Source organism: Symphalangus syndactylus, chromosome 13 (genome assembly GCF_028878055.3).
Source record: "Symphalangus syndactylus isolate Jambi chromosome 13, NHGRI_mSymSyn1-v2.1_pri, whole genome shotgun sequence".
NCBI lineage: Eukaryota > Metazoa > Chordata > Mammalia > Primates > Hylobatidae > Symphalangus > Symphalangus syndactylus.
Genome location: NC_072435.2, coordinates 105,513,861 through 105,530,205, shown reverse-complemented (window position 1 = coordinate 105,530,205; position 16,345 = coordinate 105,513,861). Strand labels below are relative to the sequence as shown.

The window sequence follows — 16,345 nt, the reverse complement described above, 5'->3', positions numbered from 1 at the left end:
TTGAACCAGTCCCAATAAAGCGGAATTCATCAGAGCCAAGTATCAAATGTTAGCGTTCGTCCATCGCTTGCCCTGCCGGGATGACGATAGTGTGACTGCCAAAGACCTTAGCAAGGTGGGTCACACCTTTTAAAATCCCTAAAAGAGCTGGCTGAGACAGCATATTGTTTTATTTGAAAAAAAAACAAAAAAAAAGTTTGGTTGTGGGCTTTTTTTTTTTTTTTTTTTTGAGACAGAGTCTTTCTCTGTCACCCAGGCTGGAGTACAGTGGCGCAATCTCGGCTCCCTGCAGCCTCTGCCTCCCGGGTTCCGGCGATTCTCCTGCCTCAGCCTCCTGGGTAGCTGGGATTACAGGCGCATGCCACCATGCCCAGCTAATTTTTGTATTTTTAGTAGAGACGGGATTTCGCCATGTTGGCCTGGCTGGTCTCGAACTCCTGAGCTCAGGTGATCTGCCTGCCTCGGCCTCCTAGTGTTGGGATTGCAGGTGTGAGCCACTGCACCCGGCCAGGGTTTTTTTGTTTTTCATTTGTTTTTTTTGAGACAGGGTCTTGCTCTGTTGCCCAGGCTGGAGTGCAGTGGTGCAATCACGGTTCATTGCAGCCTTGACCATCCAGGCTTTAGCAATCCTTCCACCTCAGCCTCCCGAGTAGCTGGAACTACAGGCGCATTACCATACCCAGCTAATATTTTTTATTTTTTGTAGAGACGGGTTCTTGCTATGTTGCCCAGGCTGAAAAAAGTTTTTAAAGAAAGAAAAAAACTCATTTCTGCACATTAATTAATTAATAGCTTTTTTGTCAATTGGTTTCGTCTTTAATCTGAATTCAAATGGCAGCCATTCACATAGTGGAGGTTCAGAGCAAAGAGGAAAAGTAAGTCTCTGGAAGGCTGTTTGTGTTTTTCCAATATGGCTTTTAAATTATATTTTGATAAGTTTTTTGTTTGTTTAACTTTGAAATAGGAACCATCTCAGAGTTGTTTCTAGAAGGGACTAGAAAGTTTATAGGACAATTGTTTCTTTTTAATAAGGACTAGAAAAAGTACTAAAGGAAGGGGACTTCTTCAGGTTTCCAGGTTGAACAGTGAGTATGATCTTCGGAAAGCAATGTGTGACTCAAAGCTATAGTACACAGAATGGTTTATGATACTTGTAAAATGAGTGAGGTGGTTTTCTTTATGTGGGCCTTCGCATGTTTTTGAGAGATGCTGTAAGAAATGTGCATATTTATTTTCAGAGCGCTGCCTTGGATAAATGCTTACTCACACAGAGCATGAGGACTTACTTATTCAGAACTTTTTAAATTACTTTTTGGCCGGGTGCGATGGCTCACACCTGTAATCCCAGCACTTTGGGAGACTGAGACTGGCAGATCACTTGAGCTCAGAAGTTCAAGACCAGCCTGGGCAACATGGTGAAACCCCGTCTCTACAATGAATATAACAATTAGCCGACTATAGGCACACGCTTATAGTCCCAGCTACCCGGGAGGCTGAGGTGGGAGGATGACTTGAGCCCAGGAGGCGAAGGTTGCAGTGAGCTGAAATTACACCATGGCAGTCCAGCCTGGACGACAGAGCAAAGCCCTGTCTCAAAAAAAGAAAACATTTTCTGTATCTATTGAGATGATCATGTGGTTTTTGCTTTTGCTTCTATTTATTTATTTGTTTATTTATTTTTGAGATAGAGTCTTGCTCAGTCGCCCAAGCTGGAGTGCAGTGGCGCTATCTCGGCTCCCTGCAAGCTCCGCCTCCCGGGTTCATGCCATTCTCCTGCCTCAGCCTCCCAAGTAGCTGGGACTACAGGCGCCTGCCACCACACCCAGCTAATTTTTTTTGTATTTTTAGTAGAGACGGGGTTTCACCATGTTAGCCAGGATGGTCTCGATCTCCTGACCTCGTGATCCGCCCGCCTCAGCCTCCCAAAGTACTGGGATTACAGGCAGGAGCTACCATGCCTGGCCTGCTTTTGCTTCTACTTATGTGGCAAATTACATTTATTGATTTGTGTATGTTGAGCCAGCCGTGAATCTCAGCAAAAAAGCCTACTTGATCATGATGGGTTAATTTTTTTTTTTTTTTTTTTTTTTTTTTTGAGACAGAGTCTCACTCTGTTGCCTAGGCTGTAGTGCAATGGCACAATCTTGGCTCACTGCAACCTCCACCTCCCAGGTTCAAGCAATTCTCCTGCTTCAGCCTCCCTAGTAGCTGGGATTACAGGCACGTGCCACCAGGCCCGGCTAATCTTTTGTATTTTGGGTTTTTTTTGTTTGTTTTTTTTTGAGATGGAGTCTTGCTCTGTGGCCCAGGCTGGAGGGCAGTGGCGCAATCTTGGCTCACTGCAAGCTTCCGTCTGCCGGGTTCACGCCATTCTCCTGCCTCAGCCTCCTGAGTAGCTGGGACTACAGGCGCCCGCCACCACGCCTGACTAATTTTTTTTGTATTTTTAGTAGAGACGAGGTTTTACCGTGTTAACCAGGATGGTCCCGATTTCCTGACCTCGTGATCCGCCCGCCTCAGCCTCCCAAAGTGCTGGGATTACAGGCGTAAGCCATTGTGCCCGGCCATTTTTTGTATCTTTAGTAGAGACCGGGTTTCACCATGTTGCCCAGGCTGGTCTCGGACTCTTGACCTCGTGATCCACCTGTCTCAGCTTCCCAAAGTGCTGGGACTACAGACGTGAGCCACTGCGCCTAGCCATGGTGGATTAACTTTTGATGTGCTGCTGATTCAGTTTGCTAATATTTTGTTGAGAGTTTTTTAAAAAATCTGCGTTCATCATGGATTTTGGCCTGAAGTTTTCCTTTTTTGTTGTGTCTCTGCCAGATTTTGGTATCAGGCTGATGTTGGCTTCACAGAATGAGTTAGGGAGAAGCCTCTCCTCTTTGATTGTTTGGAATAATTCCAGTAGGATGCTCTTCTTTGTATGTCTGGTAGAATTCGGCTGTGAATCTCTTGAACTGGGGAGACGAAGGTTGCAGTGAGCTGAGATCATGCCACGGCACTCCAGCCTAAACGACAGTCTCACTCTGTTGCCCAGGCTGGAGTGTCGTGGCACAATCATGGCTGACTGCACCCTCAACCTCCCCAGTCTCAAATGATTCTCCCACCTCAGCCTCTCAAGTGGCTGGGATCACAGGCATGTGCCACCAAGCCTGGCTAATTTGTGTGTGTGTGTGTGTGTGTGTGTGTGTGTGTGTTTTGTTTTGTTTTGTTTTGTTTTGTTTTTAGATGGAGTCTCTCTCTGTCACCCAGGCTGGAGTGCAGCGGCACGATCTCAGCTCACTGCAACTTCCACCTCCTGGGTTTAAGCGATTCTCCCGCCTCAGCCTCCTGAGTAGCTTGGATTACAGGTGCCCACCACCATGCCTGGCTAATTTTTTTTTGTATTTTTAGTAGAGACAGGGTTTCACCATGTTGGCCAGGCTGGTCTTGAACTCCTGACCTCAAGTGATCTGCCTGCCTCAGCCTCCCAAAGTGCTGGGATTACAGGCACGAGCCACCACGCCCGGCCAATTTTTGTCTTTTTTGGAGAGATGGGGTTTTACCATGTTGTCCAGACTGGTCTCAAATTCTTGGGCTGAAGCAGTCTGCCTGCCTTGGCCTCCCAAAGTGCTGGGATTACAGGCGTGAGCCACCACATCCGGCCTTTTTTTCCCCCTTTTTTAATCCCCAGCAGAATCTGGCTGAAGAATTCAGAATTTGAAATTTTGCATAGAAATGCATATACTTGGCCGGGCGCGGTGGCTCACGCTTGTAATCCCAGCACTTTGGGAGGCCGAGGCGGGCGGATCACGAGGTCAGGGGATCGAGACTATGGTGAAACCCCGTCTCTACTAAAAATACAAAACAATTAGCCGGGCATGGTGGCAGGCGCCTGTAGTCCCAGCTACTCGGAGAGGCTGAGGCAGGAGAATGGCGTGAACCCGGGAGGCAGAGCTTGCAGTGAGCCGAGATTGCGCCACTGCACTCCAGCCTGGGCGACAGAGCGAGACTCCGTCTCAAAAAAAAAAAAAAAAAAAAAAAAAGAAATGCATATACTTGCTACTTCCATTGATTAATAAGACTTGGTATATGTTGGGTTTTTTTTTTTTTTTCCTTACCAAAGTTTTAAAAAATTAGGCACAGTGGCACATGCCTATACTACTAGCTACTTGGGAGGCTGAGGTGGAAGGGTTGCTTGAGCCAAGGAGTTCAGTCCTGCCTGGGCAGCATAACGAGACCCCGTGTTTAAAAAACAAACAAAAAAACTATTTAAAAAGTTAAACAAGACTTAGAAATAGATGTTAGAGTAGATTTCTTCATTCCTGTGATAATGGTTACTGCATCTTGGACAATTCTAGGTTAGATTTGAAGGAAGGCAGCTCATCTTCTGAATGTATAAGAGCTTTTCTGCCGTAGTACAGAATTCGGTATATCACAGGCCTTTTCCTACCCTGAAAGACTTTATTAAAGCATATTATACAGGCCAAGAATAATGCGGTAGAGAGGGTATTGTATAAGGCAGGATCCTGTAGCTTACACAGTGTAGAATTTGAAGTCCTAAAGCCCTAATTACAGTAACAACTAATAATAATAACTGTTATTATAGCATTTGTATTCTTTGAGCACTTTATTATATCAATAAATCCTTATAATAACCCTGTGAATAGGCCCGGGCACGGTAGCTCATGCCTGTAATTCCAACACTTTGGGAGGCCAAGGTGGGAGGATCACTTCAGCTTGTAAGTTCGAGACCAGCCTGGGCAACATAGTGAGACCTCATCTGTATTGAAAAATAAAAAATTAGCAGGGCATGGTGGCCGGCGCCTGTAGTCCCAGCTGTTTGGGAGGCTGAGGTGGAAGGATTGCTTGAGCCCAGGGTACTGAGGCTGCAGTGAGCCATGATCACTCCACTGCACTCCAGCCTGGATGACAGAGCAAGAAAGACCCTTTCTAAAAAGAATAATGCCACCTTTTTTAAATTTTGTTTGTTTGTTTGTTTGAGACGGAGTCTCGCTCTGTCACCCAGGCTGGAGTGCAGTGGCATGATCACAGCTCACTGCAGCCTCCACTGCCCAGGCTCAGGTGATCTTCCCACCTCAGCCTCCTTAGTAGCTGGGACTACAGGCTTGCATGCCACCACACCCAACTAATTTTTGTATTTTTTTTAGAGCCAGAGTTTTGCTATGTTGCCCAGGCTGGTCTCAAACCCCCGGGCTCAAGTGATCCTCCCACCTCAACCCCCCAAAGTGCTGGGATTACAGGCATGAGCCACTGCATCTGGCCATTGTTGACATTTTTGAGATGAAGAAAGTGAGGTTCGGATTGCTTAAAGCCCCTTCTCCAGGCCACACAGCTTGAAGTGGGTATAGTTTGAAATTCAGGTCTGTCATATGTCAGAGCCATGCACAGTCACCTCTTCACACAGTCTTGCCTCTCACTCAAGTTCTAGTTGTGCCATTTCTTAGACAAGTCACGCATTTGGGCAAGTCAGCCTTCACAGCCCTAGTTTCCTTATCAGTAAAATGGCCTGACCCCACCTTACAGCCCAGGGACAGTTGTGACTGGCAAAGGAGAGACTGGTCCATGCACTTTACCGAGACAAATAAAGATTGTGTGTTACTGATGTAACATATATTAAAATGGTCTATCAGCTGCCCTAGGACATCATTTTTTACACCTCTAACTACGATTCCTTTTTTGTTTCTGCGTTTTTCAGCAACTCCATTCGAGCGTGAGAACAGGGAATCTTGAAACCTGTTTGAGACTGTTATCTTTAGGAGCACAAGCCAACTTCTTTCATCCTGTAAGAAAACATTAATTGCTTCAGATATTGAAACTAAGTGAGTTGTGTTCATATAGCCTTTATTTAATGTGCTCTTTTGTCTACTTTTTATTAATGATTCTTAGGAAAAAGGAAACACCCCACTCCATGTTGCCTCCAAAGCAGGGCAGATTTTACAGGCTGAATTATTGGCAGTATATGGAGCAGACCCAGGCACACAGGATTCTAGTGGAAAAACTCCCGTTGATTATGCAAGGTAAGAGACCTAGATTCTCGCTACTTCTCTCTGGGATTTTTTTGTTGGGTATGATTCCTTGTTAAATAGCTAAGTTGTACATGTTAATATTTAACCCCTTTAAAGATGTACATTATTTTACAGATGAAGACATTCAAATGCATATAAGCTCAGCCTGGCAAAGTCGAGGAAGGCTAGAATCATGAACCAGTGTGCTAAGCTTCCAGTCTTTTACTTGATCCTTTATAACACAGTGATATTTGAGCTGTAGTCAGATTCCAAATCAAGTATCAAGAATTACAGAATGCACGCTTCTATTTTTTAATAATCCTAGTTATTGCTTGAACTTAAAAGCAAATATATACATAGATATGTGACTAAACAAGTATAGTAAAATGTTAATTTTAAGGTTTGAGTAGTAGACATCTAAGTGCTTACTCTAGGCCAGGCACGGTGGCTCACACCTGTAATCCCAGCACTTTGAGGGACCAAGGCGGATGGGTTGCTTGAGGCCAGAAGTTCGAGATCAGCCTGGCCAACATGCTGAAACCCTGTCTCTACTAAAAATACAAAAAAAAAATTGGCTGGGCATGGTGGTAGGCACCTGTAATCCCACTACCTGGGAGGCTGAGGCAGGAGAATCACTTGAACCTGGGAGGCAGAGGTTGGCTGTGAGCCGAGATCATGCCACTGCACTCCAATCTGGGTAACAGGGCAAGACTGTCTCAAAAAAAAAAAAAAAGTGCTCACTGTAAAATTCTTTAAATTTTTCTTTATTAATAAAGTCCTTGAAAAATAAATCTGTAGGTTAGTCTTGAATATCATTTAAATGGCCAAAGATCAATCATCTTTCCTTCTTTTTCCAAAATACTTTTATTAACTGTGAAGCACAATACTCTGCTCCACAGAGGATAAAATGGGCAAATAACAAAACTGCCTTCACAGAATTTACTCTCTTGGAAAAGATGATTCATAAATGCCTGAAAGAGTTCAAGGAGGCAAGACCATATGGGATTCATTGCCAAAATAGATAATTGGTCTTAAAAAGCATATATAGGATTTCTTCATTGTGGTCCAAATCATTTAAGAAATTTCTTCAGCTGGTCTTGAAGAATGGGTTGGATTTGAATGTGTGAAGGAGGAGCTGAAGCATTCCAGGTAAGAGGAAAGGCAGGAGTCAAGATCAGGAGGCAGGGAGGGACAAAGTGTGTTCAGCACAGCAGGAGACCTGACTGGAAAGAACAGAGTGGGTCTGGGAATAACAGCAGGAGTACAGTATTGCACGGTGCTTCATTATTTCACAGAGCACTATAAAAAGAGCTCAGCCAATTAAATTATGGTGTATCATCAATTGTAGGATATTTCCTGATTTCACAGATACTAAAAAATGAAAGAATAAGATGTGCCTCTCACAAATCAAAGCTGTGTGGTAGGTTGGAGGGTGTTGTGAGTGCCTTGAATGGTGGGGAGAGAAGCTGGCTGAAACTATCAGGTTGGTGCAAAAGTAATTGCAGTTTTTGCCATTTTTAAGGACAAACACCAAAAAATATACTTGATCTTGGACGAGAGCCCTGGGTAAATGATACTTACTACACTTACCTTGGAATTTTCGCACTTGTACCTTGCATATAATAATCTCAATATAATTTGTATCCTTGTTACTAAAAGGATCCTAAGCAGCCTAAGTATTTATTTCATGGATGTTGAAAGGTAAACTTAATATTTTCTGTTGTGCAAATTGAAGATAAGGAGGCAGAAGTAGCTGCAGGCGTGAGCTGTGCGTTAGGTTGGCCTGTCTCTTGCTGATTTGAAGCCTTTGAAGTGGTTACTAGACTCTCATCCAGAGTCAGACTATCTGCATCAGCATCACCTAGGGGAAGGACCTTCTTCAACGTATTGGCCCCTGGCCCCATCCTGTCCCCATTGATTCAGAATTTCCAAGGGTGTGGCCTGCACATGGTATATTTCTAGAAATGCGCTAGTTAATTTTTGAGAACCTCTACCCTAAACCATTGATTAATTTCATTTTTTTTACCTTATTAAATTAAGTCATTCTTTATCCTTCCATCTCATAAGTCTTTGAATTTCTTATTAAATATTCTATTTTGTGCCTTAATAAAGGGGTTAGTTCAGATGGTGAAAACCATTTATAAAAGTGGGATGCAAAGTAGACTTCAGAAATCTACCTCCCACAAGAAGGTTGATGATTCTCAAAAGTCTTGTGTGATAAACTGCTCAGGTGTCTCAGGAGACATCTTTGTACTTCTCCATTTTAAAGCCAGTGAATAGTGAGCGATATAAATGGTACTTTGTTTTCTCTTGATAGGCAAGGAGGGCACCATGAGCTGGCAGAGCGCCTCGTGGAAATACAGTATGAGCTAACGGACAGACTAGCCTTCTATCTCTGTGGCAGGAAACCAGGTGAGTGGATGGAGAACGACCGCTTCACATCTCCAGTTGGGAAGGTTCTAGAAAAACAATTTGGGACACTATTTGTTATTACCTCCTCTGCTTTAACATATCACTGAGAAAGCTGTACATATGGGTTTTAATTTGAAAGGATAACTACAGAATTGTCAGTTACATGTAAAAGATATAAAGTTGGACAAATCTCCTTAGATTTTTCATTTTTAATAGCTCTAGAGAAATGACTATTTCAAGAATCAGATTGAATAATCAAAGCAAAATTGAATGGGTACCACAGTTCTTGAACATGGTGGGACTAGGAATGTAGGAGCAAAGCAATAACCTTTCTAGTTATTTGAAAAATTCTTCCTAAGGAATGGAAAAAAAGTCCAGAAGTAAACTTTGTCAAAGCCAACTTGGCTATTTGTGATAGGGAACAGGGGTCAGCAAACCATGGTTTGTAGCCCAAATCTAGCCAGCTACTTGTTTTATTAAATAAAGTTTTGTATCGCGCCACTGTACTTCAGCCTGGGTGACAGAGTGAGACTCTGTCTCAAATAAATAAAAATAAATAAATAAATAAAGCTTTTGCCGGGTGCAGTGGGTCTTGCCTGTAATCCTAGCACTTTGGGAGGCCAAGGCAGGAAGACTGCTTGTGCCTAGGAATTCGAGACTAGCCTGGGCAAGAGGGGTGAGAATCCGTCTCCACAAAAAGGTTTTTTTAAAAATCAGCCAGGCATGGTGGTACGCGCCTGTTGTCCCAGGTACTTGGGAGGCTGGGACTTGAGCCCAGGAATTCAAGGTGGCAGTGAGCTATGTTCGTGCCACTGCACTCCAGCCTGGGTGCAGTGACAAAGCAAGACCCCCATCTCTCTAAAAAATAAATGAATAAAGTTTTATTGCAAGAAAGCCACGCCCAGTTATTTATAACTTGTGTATGGCTGCTTTCACATAACAACAGCAGAGTTGAATAGGTTAAGTTGTTGCAACAGGCCAGACGGCCATAAAGCCTAAAATATTTACTATTTGGCCCTTTACAGAAAATATTGGCCAACCCCTGATGTACAACATTCACATACATGTATGCAGTGGTTCTCCATCCTGGTTGTATGATAGAGTTAAGAGCCTCTGGTGTAGTTTCAGTTCTGGGTGAGATGGAGTAAGCATACCCCACTGTGTCTCCTGCAAAATAGAACTAACAGACCTGGACCAAATGCTTGGAGTAGCTAGCTAAAGACTCTGAAAAGTAAATCCTGGTTGGTGGATTAGGGAACTCAAAGTGCCATTAGCTGGTGGTGAGTGTCCTCTTTGTCTTACTTCTGATAGGACTTCAATGACAGCCTGAAAACTGGAAGTACATAATGAGTGCAAAAAACCCTTTTTCTGCAGGGTGCGGTGGCTCACGCCTGTAATCCCAGCACTTTGGGAGGCTGAGGTGGGCAGATCACGAGGTCAGGAGATCCAGATCATCCTGGCCAACATGGTGAAACCCCGTCTCTACTAAAAATACAAAAAAATTAGCTGGGCATGGTGGCAGGCGCCTATAGTCCCAGCTACTTGGGAGGCTGAGGCAGGAGAATTGCTTGAACCCAGGAGGCAGAGGTTGCAGTGAGCCAAGATTGCACCACTGCACTCCAGCCTGGGGGACAGAATGTGACTCCATCTCAAAAGAAAAAAAAAAAGCCTTTTTCTGGTTAAAGAGCAGGAAATGAGACTTCTACAGGACAGAGAGGAAGGGGATTCCCCTGGGGTTTTTTCTTCCTCCTCCTCCCTGTTTCTGATCTCTCCCATCCAGCCCCTAGGCAAGCCTGTGGGCAATAGCAGCAGCAGTAGTGGCAGCACAGGTTCCTAAATCTCTGAGCAAGGGGTTGGGGGGGATCCTGATTGCTTTTCTTTTTCTCTCTATTCTCTCACCATCTGCCCAGGAGGCAGAACCTCACCTGGTCAGTTGCCTGCTAAGACAAAAATATTAACATTTTTGCATAAAGTTTAAAGAAGACCCAGAGTCCCATAACATTCACAATGTCCAGGATACCATCCATAATGACTTGACATATGAGTAATTCTCATGTACTTGCCAGGGAACGCAGCCAACAGATGCCAACCCCAAGATGACACAAATGTTGGAGTTATCAGACAAAGATTTTAAAGCAGCTACTAAGACCATGCTATAAGAAGTAAAAGCAAACATTCTTGAAACAAACAGGAATATAGAAAGTCCCATCAGAGAAATAGAAGATACAGAAGAGAACGAAATAAGAATATTAGAACTGACAAATACAAACACTAAAAATTTAAAACTCACTGGATGGGCTTAATAGAAGAATAGAGATGACAAAGATAAGTCAGTGAATTGAAAACAGATCACTAGAAATTATCTGGTTTAAGCAACAGAGAGGAGAAAACAGTAGGAAGAAAAAGCTGAACAGAGTCTCAGGGACCTGTGGGAAAATACTAAAATGTCTGACATTTATGTCATTGGATTCTCAGTAAGAGATGAGAAAGAGTGGTGTGTGCAGAAAACGTATTTGAAGAAATATTGGCAAAAAAACCCCTCTAAATTTGGAACAGGCTCAATGGCTCACACATGTAATCCCAGCACTTTGGGAGGCTGAGGCAGGCAGATTGTTTGAGGTTGGGAGTTTGAGACCAGCCTGGCCAACATGGCGAAACCCCATCTCTACTAAAAATACAAAAATTAGCCAGGCATGTTGGTGCGCACGTGTAATCCCAGCTACTCAGGTGGCTGAGGCACGAGAATCACTTGAACCTGGGAGGTAGAGGTTGCAGTGAGTCCAGATTGCGCCACTGCACTCCAAGCTGGGCAACAGAGCGAAGCTCCCTCTCAAAAAAAAAAACCTCTAAATTTGGTGAAAGACATAAACTTACAGATTCAAGAAACTTAGAAAATTCCAAAGAAGATAAACTCAAATCCACAGTTGAGACACATCAAAATCAAACTGCTGAAAACTAAAGTTGAAGAAAACATCTTGAAAGCAGCCAGGAAAAAGTGACACATATATAGAAAAATAGTGATTTGAATGATTGTGAATTTCTTAGCTGAAACCATAGAGATGAGAAGGAAATGAAATAATACTTTGTTTTATTTGTTTGTTTGTTTGAGATGGAGTCTCTCTCTGTTGCCCAGGCTGGAGTGCAGTGGTGCAATCTTGGCTCACTGCAACCTCCACCTCACAGGTTCAAGCGATTCTCTTGTCTCAGCCTCCTGAGTAGATGGGATTACACGTGCCTGCCACCATGCCCGGCTAATTTTTGCGTATTTAGTAGAGATGGGGTTTCACCATGTTGGCCAGGTTGGTCTTGAACTCCCGACTTCGTGATCTGCCCACCTCGGCCTCCCAAAGGGCTGGGACTGCAGGCATGAGCCATCTTACCCAGCCAGAATAATACTTTTATTATTATTATTATTTTGAGACAGGGTCTCACTCCATCGCCTAGGCTGGAGTGCAGTGGCGTGATCTCGACTCACTGAAACCTCAACCTCTTGAGCTCAAGTGATCCTCCCACCTCAGCATCCACAGTAGCTGGGACTACAGGTGTGTGCCACTGTGCCCAGATAACTTTTGTATTTTTTGTGGAGATGGGGTTTCACCATGTTGCCCAGGCTGGTCTTGAATTCCGGAGCTCAAGTAATCCACCCACCTGGGCCACCCAATGTGATAGGATTACAGGCATGAGCCACTGCTCCTTTTTTATTATTATTATTTTTTATTATTTTTTTTTCTCATCTTCTTTGTGATGGTAGAAACAATACTTTCAAAGTACTAAAAGAAAAGAGCTGTCAACCCAGAACTCTATATCCAATGAAAATAACCTTTGGAATTAAGGCAAAATAAGGACATTATAACAGGAAAAAAAATTATTATTATTTACTTTAACAGAAATGCTAGAGAAAGTTCTTTGGGTGGAGGGGAAATGATGCCAGAGGGAATCTTAGAACTTTAGGAATGAAAGAAAAACAACAGAAATGTTAAAGATCTGGCAGAGTAAGAAGACCCTGTCTCAAGAAACAAACAAAAAGTTGAAATTATCATACATATCTTAAAGCTATAACATTGTCAGCCAGGGGCAGTAGCTCAAGCCTGTAATCCCAGCACTTTGGCAGGCCGAGGCAGGCAGATCACCTGAGGTCAGGAGTTTGAGACCAGCCTGGCCAACATGGTGAAACCCTGTCTCTACTAAAAATACAAAAATTAACTGGGCATGGTGGCACATGCCTGAAACCCAGCTACTCAGGAGGCTGAGGCAGGAGAACCACTTGAACCTAGGAGGCAAAGGTTACAGTGAGCTGAGATCGTGCCACTGCACTCCTGCCTGGGTGACAGACTCCATCTCAAAAAAAAAAAAAAAAAAAAATGCCAGGCGGGGTGGCTCACGCCTGTCATCCCAACACTTTGGAAGGCTGAGGTGGGCGGATCACGAGGTCAGGAGATCGAAACCATCCTGGCTAACACGGTGAAACCCCATCTCTACTACAAATACAAAAAATTAGCCGGGCGTGGTGGCAGGCGCCTGTAGTCCCAGCTATTCAGGAGGCTGAGGCAGGAGGATGGCGTGAACCTGGGAGGTGGAGCTTGCAGAGAGCCGAGATTGCGCCACTGCATTCCAACCTGGGCGACAGAGTGAGACTCCGTCTCAAAAAAAATTGTCTAGTAGGGTTTTCAGCATATATCAATGTAATACATTTGACAACTATAATATAAAAGGGGGTAGGGTAAAAAATATAATGGTAAGATTTCTACCGTCTACTGGAAATGTAAAATAGCATTTCTAAGTAGACTGTGAAAAGTTAGGGGTGTGTGTGTGTGTGTGTGTGTATATGTATAGTAATTTCTACCATAACCACTAAAAGAAGACTATAAGCCAGGCGCGGTGGCTCACGCCTGTAATCCCAGCACTTTGGGAGGCTGAGGCAGGCAGATCATGAGGTCAAGGGATTGAGACCATCCTGGCCAACATGGTGAAACCCTGTCTCTTCTAAAAATACAAAAATTAGCTAGATGTGGTGGTGCGTGCCTGTAGTCCCAGCTACTTGGGAGGCTGAGGCAGGAGAATCGCTTGAACCCGGGAGGCAGAGGTTGCAGGGAGCCAAGACAAGATCATGCCACTGCACTGCAGCCTGGGTGACAGAGTGAGACTCCATCTAAAAAAAAAAAAAAAAAAAAGACTACAAAGATATGTGATCAAAAATGCTAGAGGTAAATGAAAATGGAGTATTAAAAATTACTCAAATCATCAAAAGATATTTTGATTCAAAATATTCAAAAGAGAGGAGGGGGGAGAACAAAAAACTAAGGATCAAATAGAAAATAAATAATAACATCATAGACTTAAATCCATACATATCAATAATTACATTAAATGTTAATGACCCAAACACATCAATGAAAAGCAGAGGTTGTCAGAATGGATTAAAAAACAAAAGGGGCTGGGAGCTGCGGCTCACACCTGTAATCCCAACACTTCAGGGAGCCTGAAGCAATTCTCCTAATCGCTTAAGCATAGGAGTTTGAGACCAGCCCGAGCAACAGAGCAAGATTGCTTCACTACAAAAAATTTTATAGAAAGCAGCCAGGCATGGTGGTGCATGCCCATAGTCTCAGCTACTCAGGAGGGGCTGAGGTGGGAGGATCACTTGCGCTCAGGAGGTCAAGGCTGCAGTGAGCGCTGATCATGCCACTGCTCTCCAGCCTGGGCAACAAAACAAGACCCTGCCTCAAGAAACAAACAAAAAACCATAAGGCCTAATATATACTGTCTACAAGAAACCCATTTGAAATATAACAATATAGGTAATAAGTTAAAAGCCAAAAGTATAAAAAGGTATACCATGCAAAGGCTCAGGAAAAGAAAGCTAGGGTGGCTATATTAATATCAGACAAAGTAGACTTCAAAGGAAGGAATATTAGCACGGATAGAGAGGGTCATACTGTTATCAGAAATGAGTCAATTCATCAAGAAGGCATAACAGTTCTAAATGTGTACACATCCAGCAACAGACCTTCAAAATACATGAAGAAAACTTTGATAGAACTAAAAGGAGAGAAGGTCAAATCTACAATTATTGTTGGAGACTCTACACTCATCTTTTAGTAATAGATAGAACTAGTAGATAGAAAATCAGTAAGGATATAGAACGAAACCAGACCAAAACCCAACTAGATCTAGTTGATGTTTATAGACTCTTCTACCTGACAACATTAGAATACACATTCTTTTCAAGTACATATTGAACATTCACCCAGATAGACCATATCCTGGGTCATAAGACAAACCTTAGCAAATCTAAAATAATTAAAATTTTATAAAGTATATTTTCAGACCATAATAGTATTAAGCTACAGATAGGTAATACAAATAAAACTGGAGAACACCCAAGTGCTTGGAAGTTGAACAACATGCTGCTTTTTTTTTGGAGACAGAGCCTTGTGCTGTTGCCCAGGCTGGAGTGCAGTGGTGCAATCTCGGCTCACTGCAACCTCTGCTTCCTGGGTTCAAGCGATTCTCCTGTCTCAGCCTCCCTAGTAGCTGGGATTACAGGCGCGTGCCACCACACCCAGCGAATTTTTGTATTTTTAGTAGAGATAGGGTTTCGCCATGTTGACCAGGCTGGTCTCGAACTCCTGACCTCAGGTGATCCACCCACCTCAGCCTCCCACAGTGCTGAGATTACAGGTGTGAGCCACCGTGCCCAACCCTGAACAACACACTTCTAACCAATCCATGGATCTAAGAGGAAGTCTTAAGGGAAAAAATATTTTCTACTGAATGAAAATGAAAATGCAGCATATCAGAATTTCTGGGATGCAGCCAAAGCAATGCTTAGAGGAAAACTTTATAGTATTAAATTCTTACCTTAGAAAAGAAGAAAGGTCTCAAATCATTCTCATCATTATTTTTTGAGACGGTGTCTTGCTCTGTCACCCAGGCTGGAGTGCAGTGGTGCAATCTTGGCTCATGCAACCTCCCCCTCCCGGTTCAAGTGATTCTCCTGCCTCAGCCTCCTGAGGAACTGAGATTACAGGCATGCAGTGCCATGCCTGGCACATTTTTGTGTTTTTAGTAGAGATGGAGTTTCACCATGTTGGCCAGGCTGGTCTCTAACTCCCCACCTCAAATGATCTGCCTGCCTCAGCCTCCCAAAGTGCTGGGATTACAGGCGTGAGCCACCGCGCCTAGCCTCAAATTATTAATCTAAGCTCCTCCCTTAAGAAACTTTAAAAAAAAAAAAAAAAAAGAGCAAAATAAACCTGAACCAAACAGAAGGCAGCAAATAGTAAAGAGCAGAAATCAATGAAACTGAAAGAAGGAAACAGTAGCGAAAAATCAATGAAACTGAAAGAAGGAAACAGTAGTGAAAAATCAATGAAACCAAAAGCTAGTTTTTCAGAAGGATTAGTAAAACTCATAAATGTCTGGCAATACTGACAAAAATGAGAGAATACAGATGGAATTGTCACTATAAACCCCACAGACATTGAAGGATAATTAAAAAAAAATACAAAGCAGACTGGGCATAATGGCTCATGCCTGTAATCCCAGCACTTTGAGAAGCTGAGGCAGGTGGATCACCTGAGGTCAGGAGTTCGAGACCAACCTGGCCAACATGGTGAAACTCCGTCTCTACTAAAAATACAAAAATTAGCTGGGCATGATGGTGGGCGCCTGTTATCCCGGCTACTTGGGAGGCTGAGGCAGGAAAATCGCTTAAACCTGGGAGGCAGAGGTTGCAGTGAGCTGAGATTGTGCCACTGCACTCCAGCCTGGGCGACAGTCAGACTCCATCTCTAATAATAGTAATAATAATAATAATAATAATAATAATAATAATAATAATAGTGATACAGACCCGGCATAGTGGCTCACAGTGGTAATCACAACACTTTGAAAGGCTGAAGTAGGAGGACTGCTTGAGG

At 43.4% G+C, this 16,345-nt stretch overlaps 1 protein-coding gene across 19 annotated transcripts in view; it reads left to right on the top strand.

The window, feature by feature from the left end:
- Positions 1–16,345, top strand: part of GIT2 (GIT ArfGAP 2) — a 65,527-nt gene that overhangs the window by 7,313 nt on the left and 41,869 nt on the right. For all 19 annotated transcript variants that reach the window (XM_055240084.2, XM_055240082.2, XM_063614439.1 and 16 more), the window contains exons 4-7: positions 10–115; positions 5,702–5,788; positions 5,893–6,023; positions 8,329–8,423. In XM_055240084.2, coding sequence (XP_055096059.1) covers positions 10–115; positions 5,702–5,788; positions 5,893–6,023; positions 8,329–8,423 — 419 coding nt within the window. The remainder of the gene's footprint in view (positions 1–9; positions 116–5,701; positions 5,789–5,892; positions 6,024–8,328; positions 8,424–16,345) is intronic.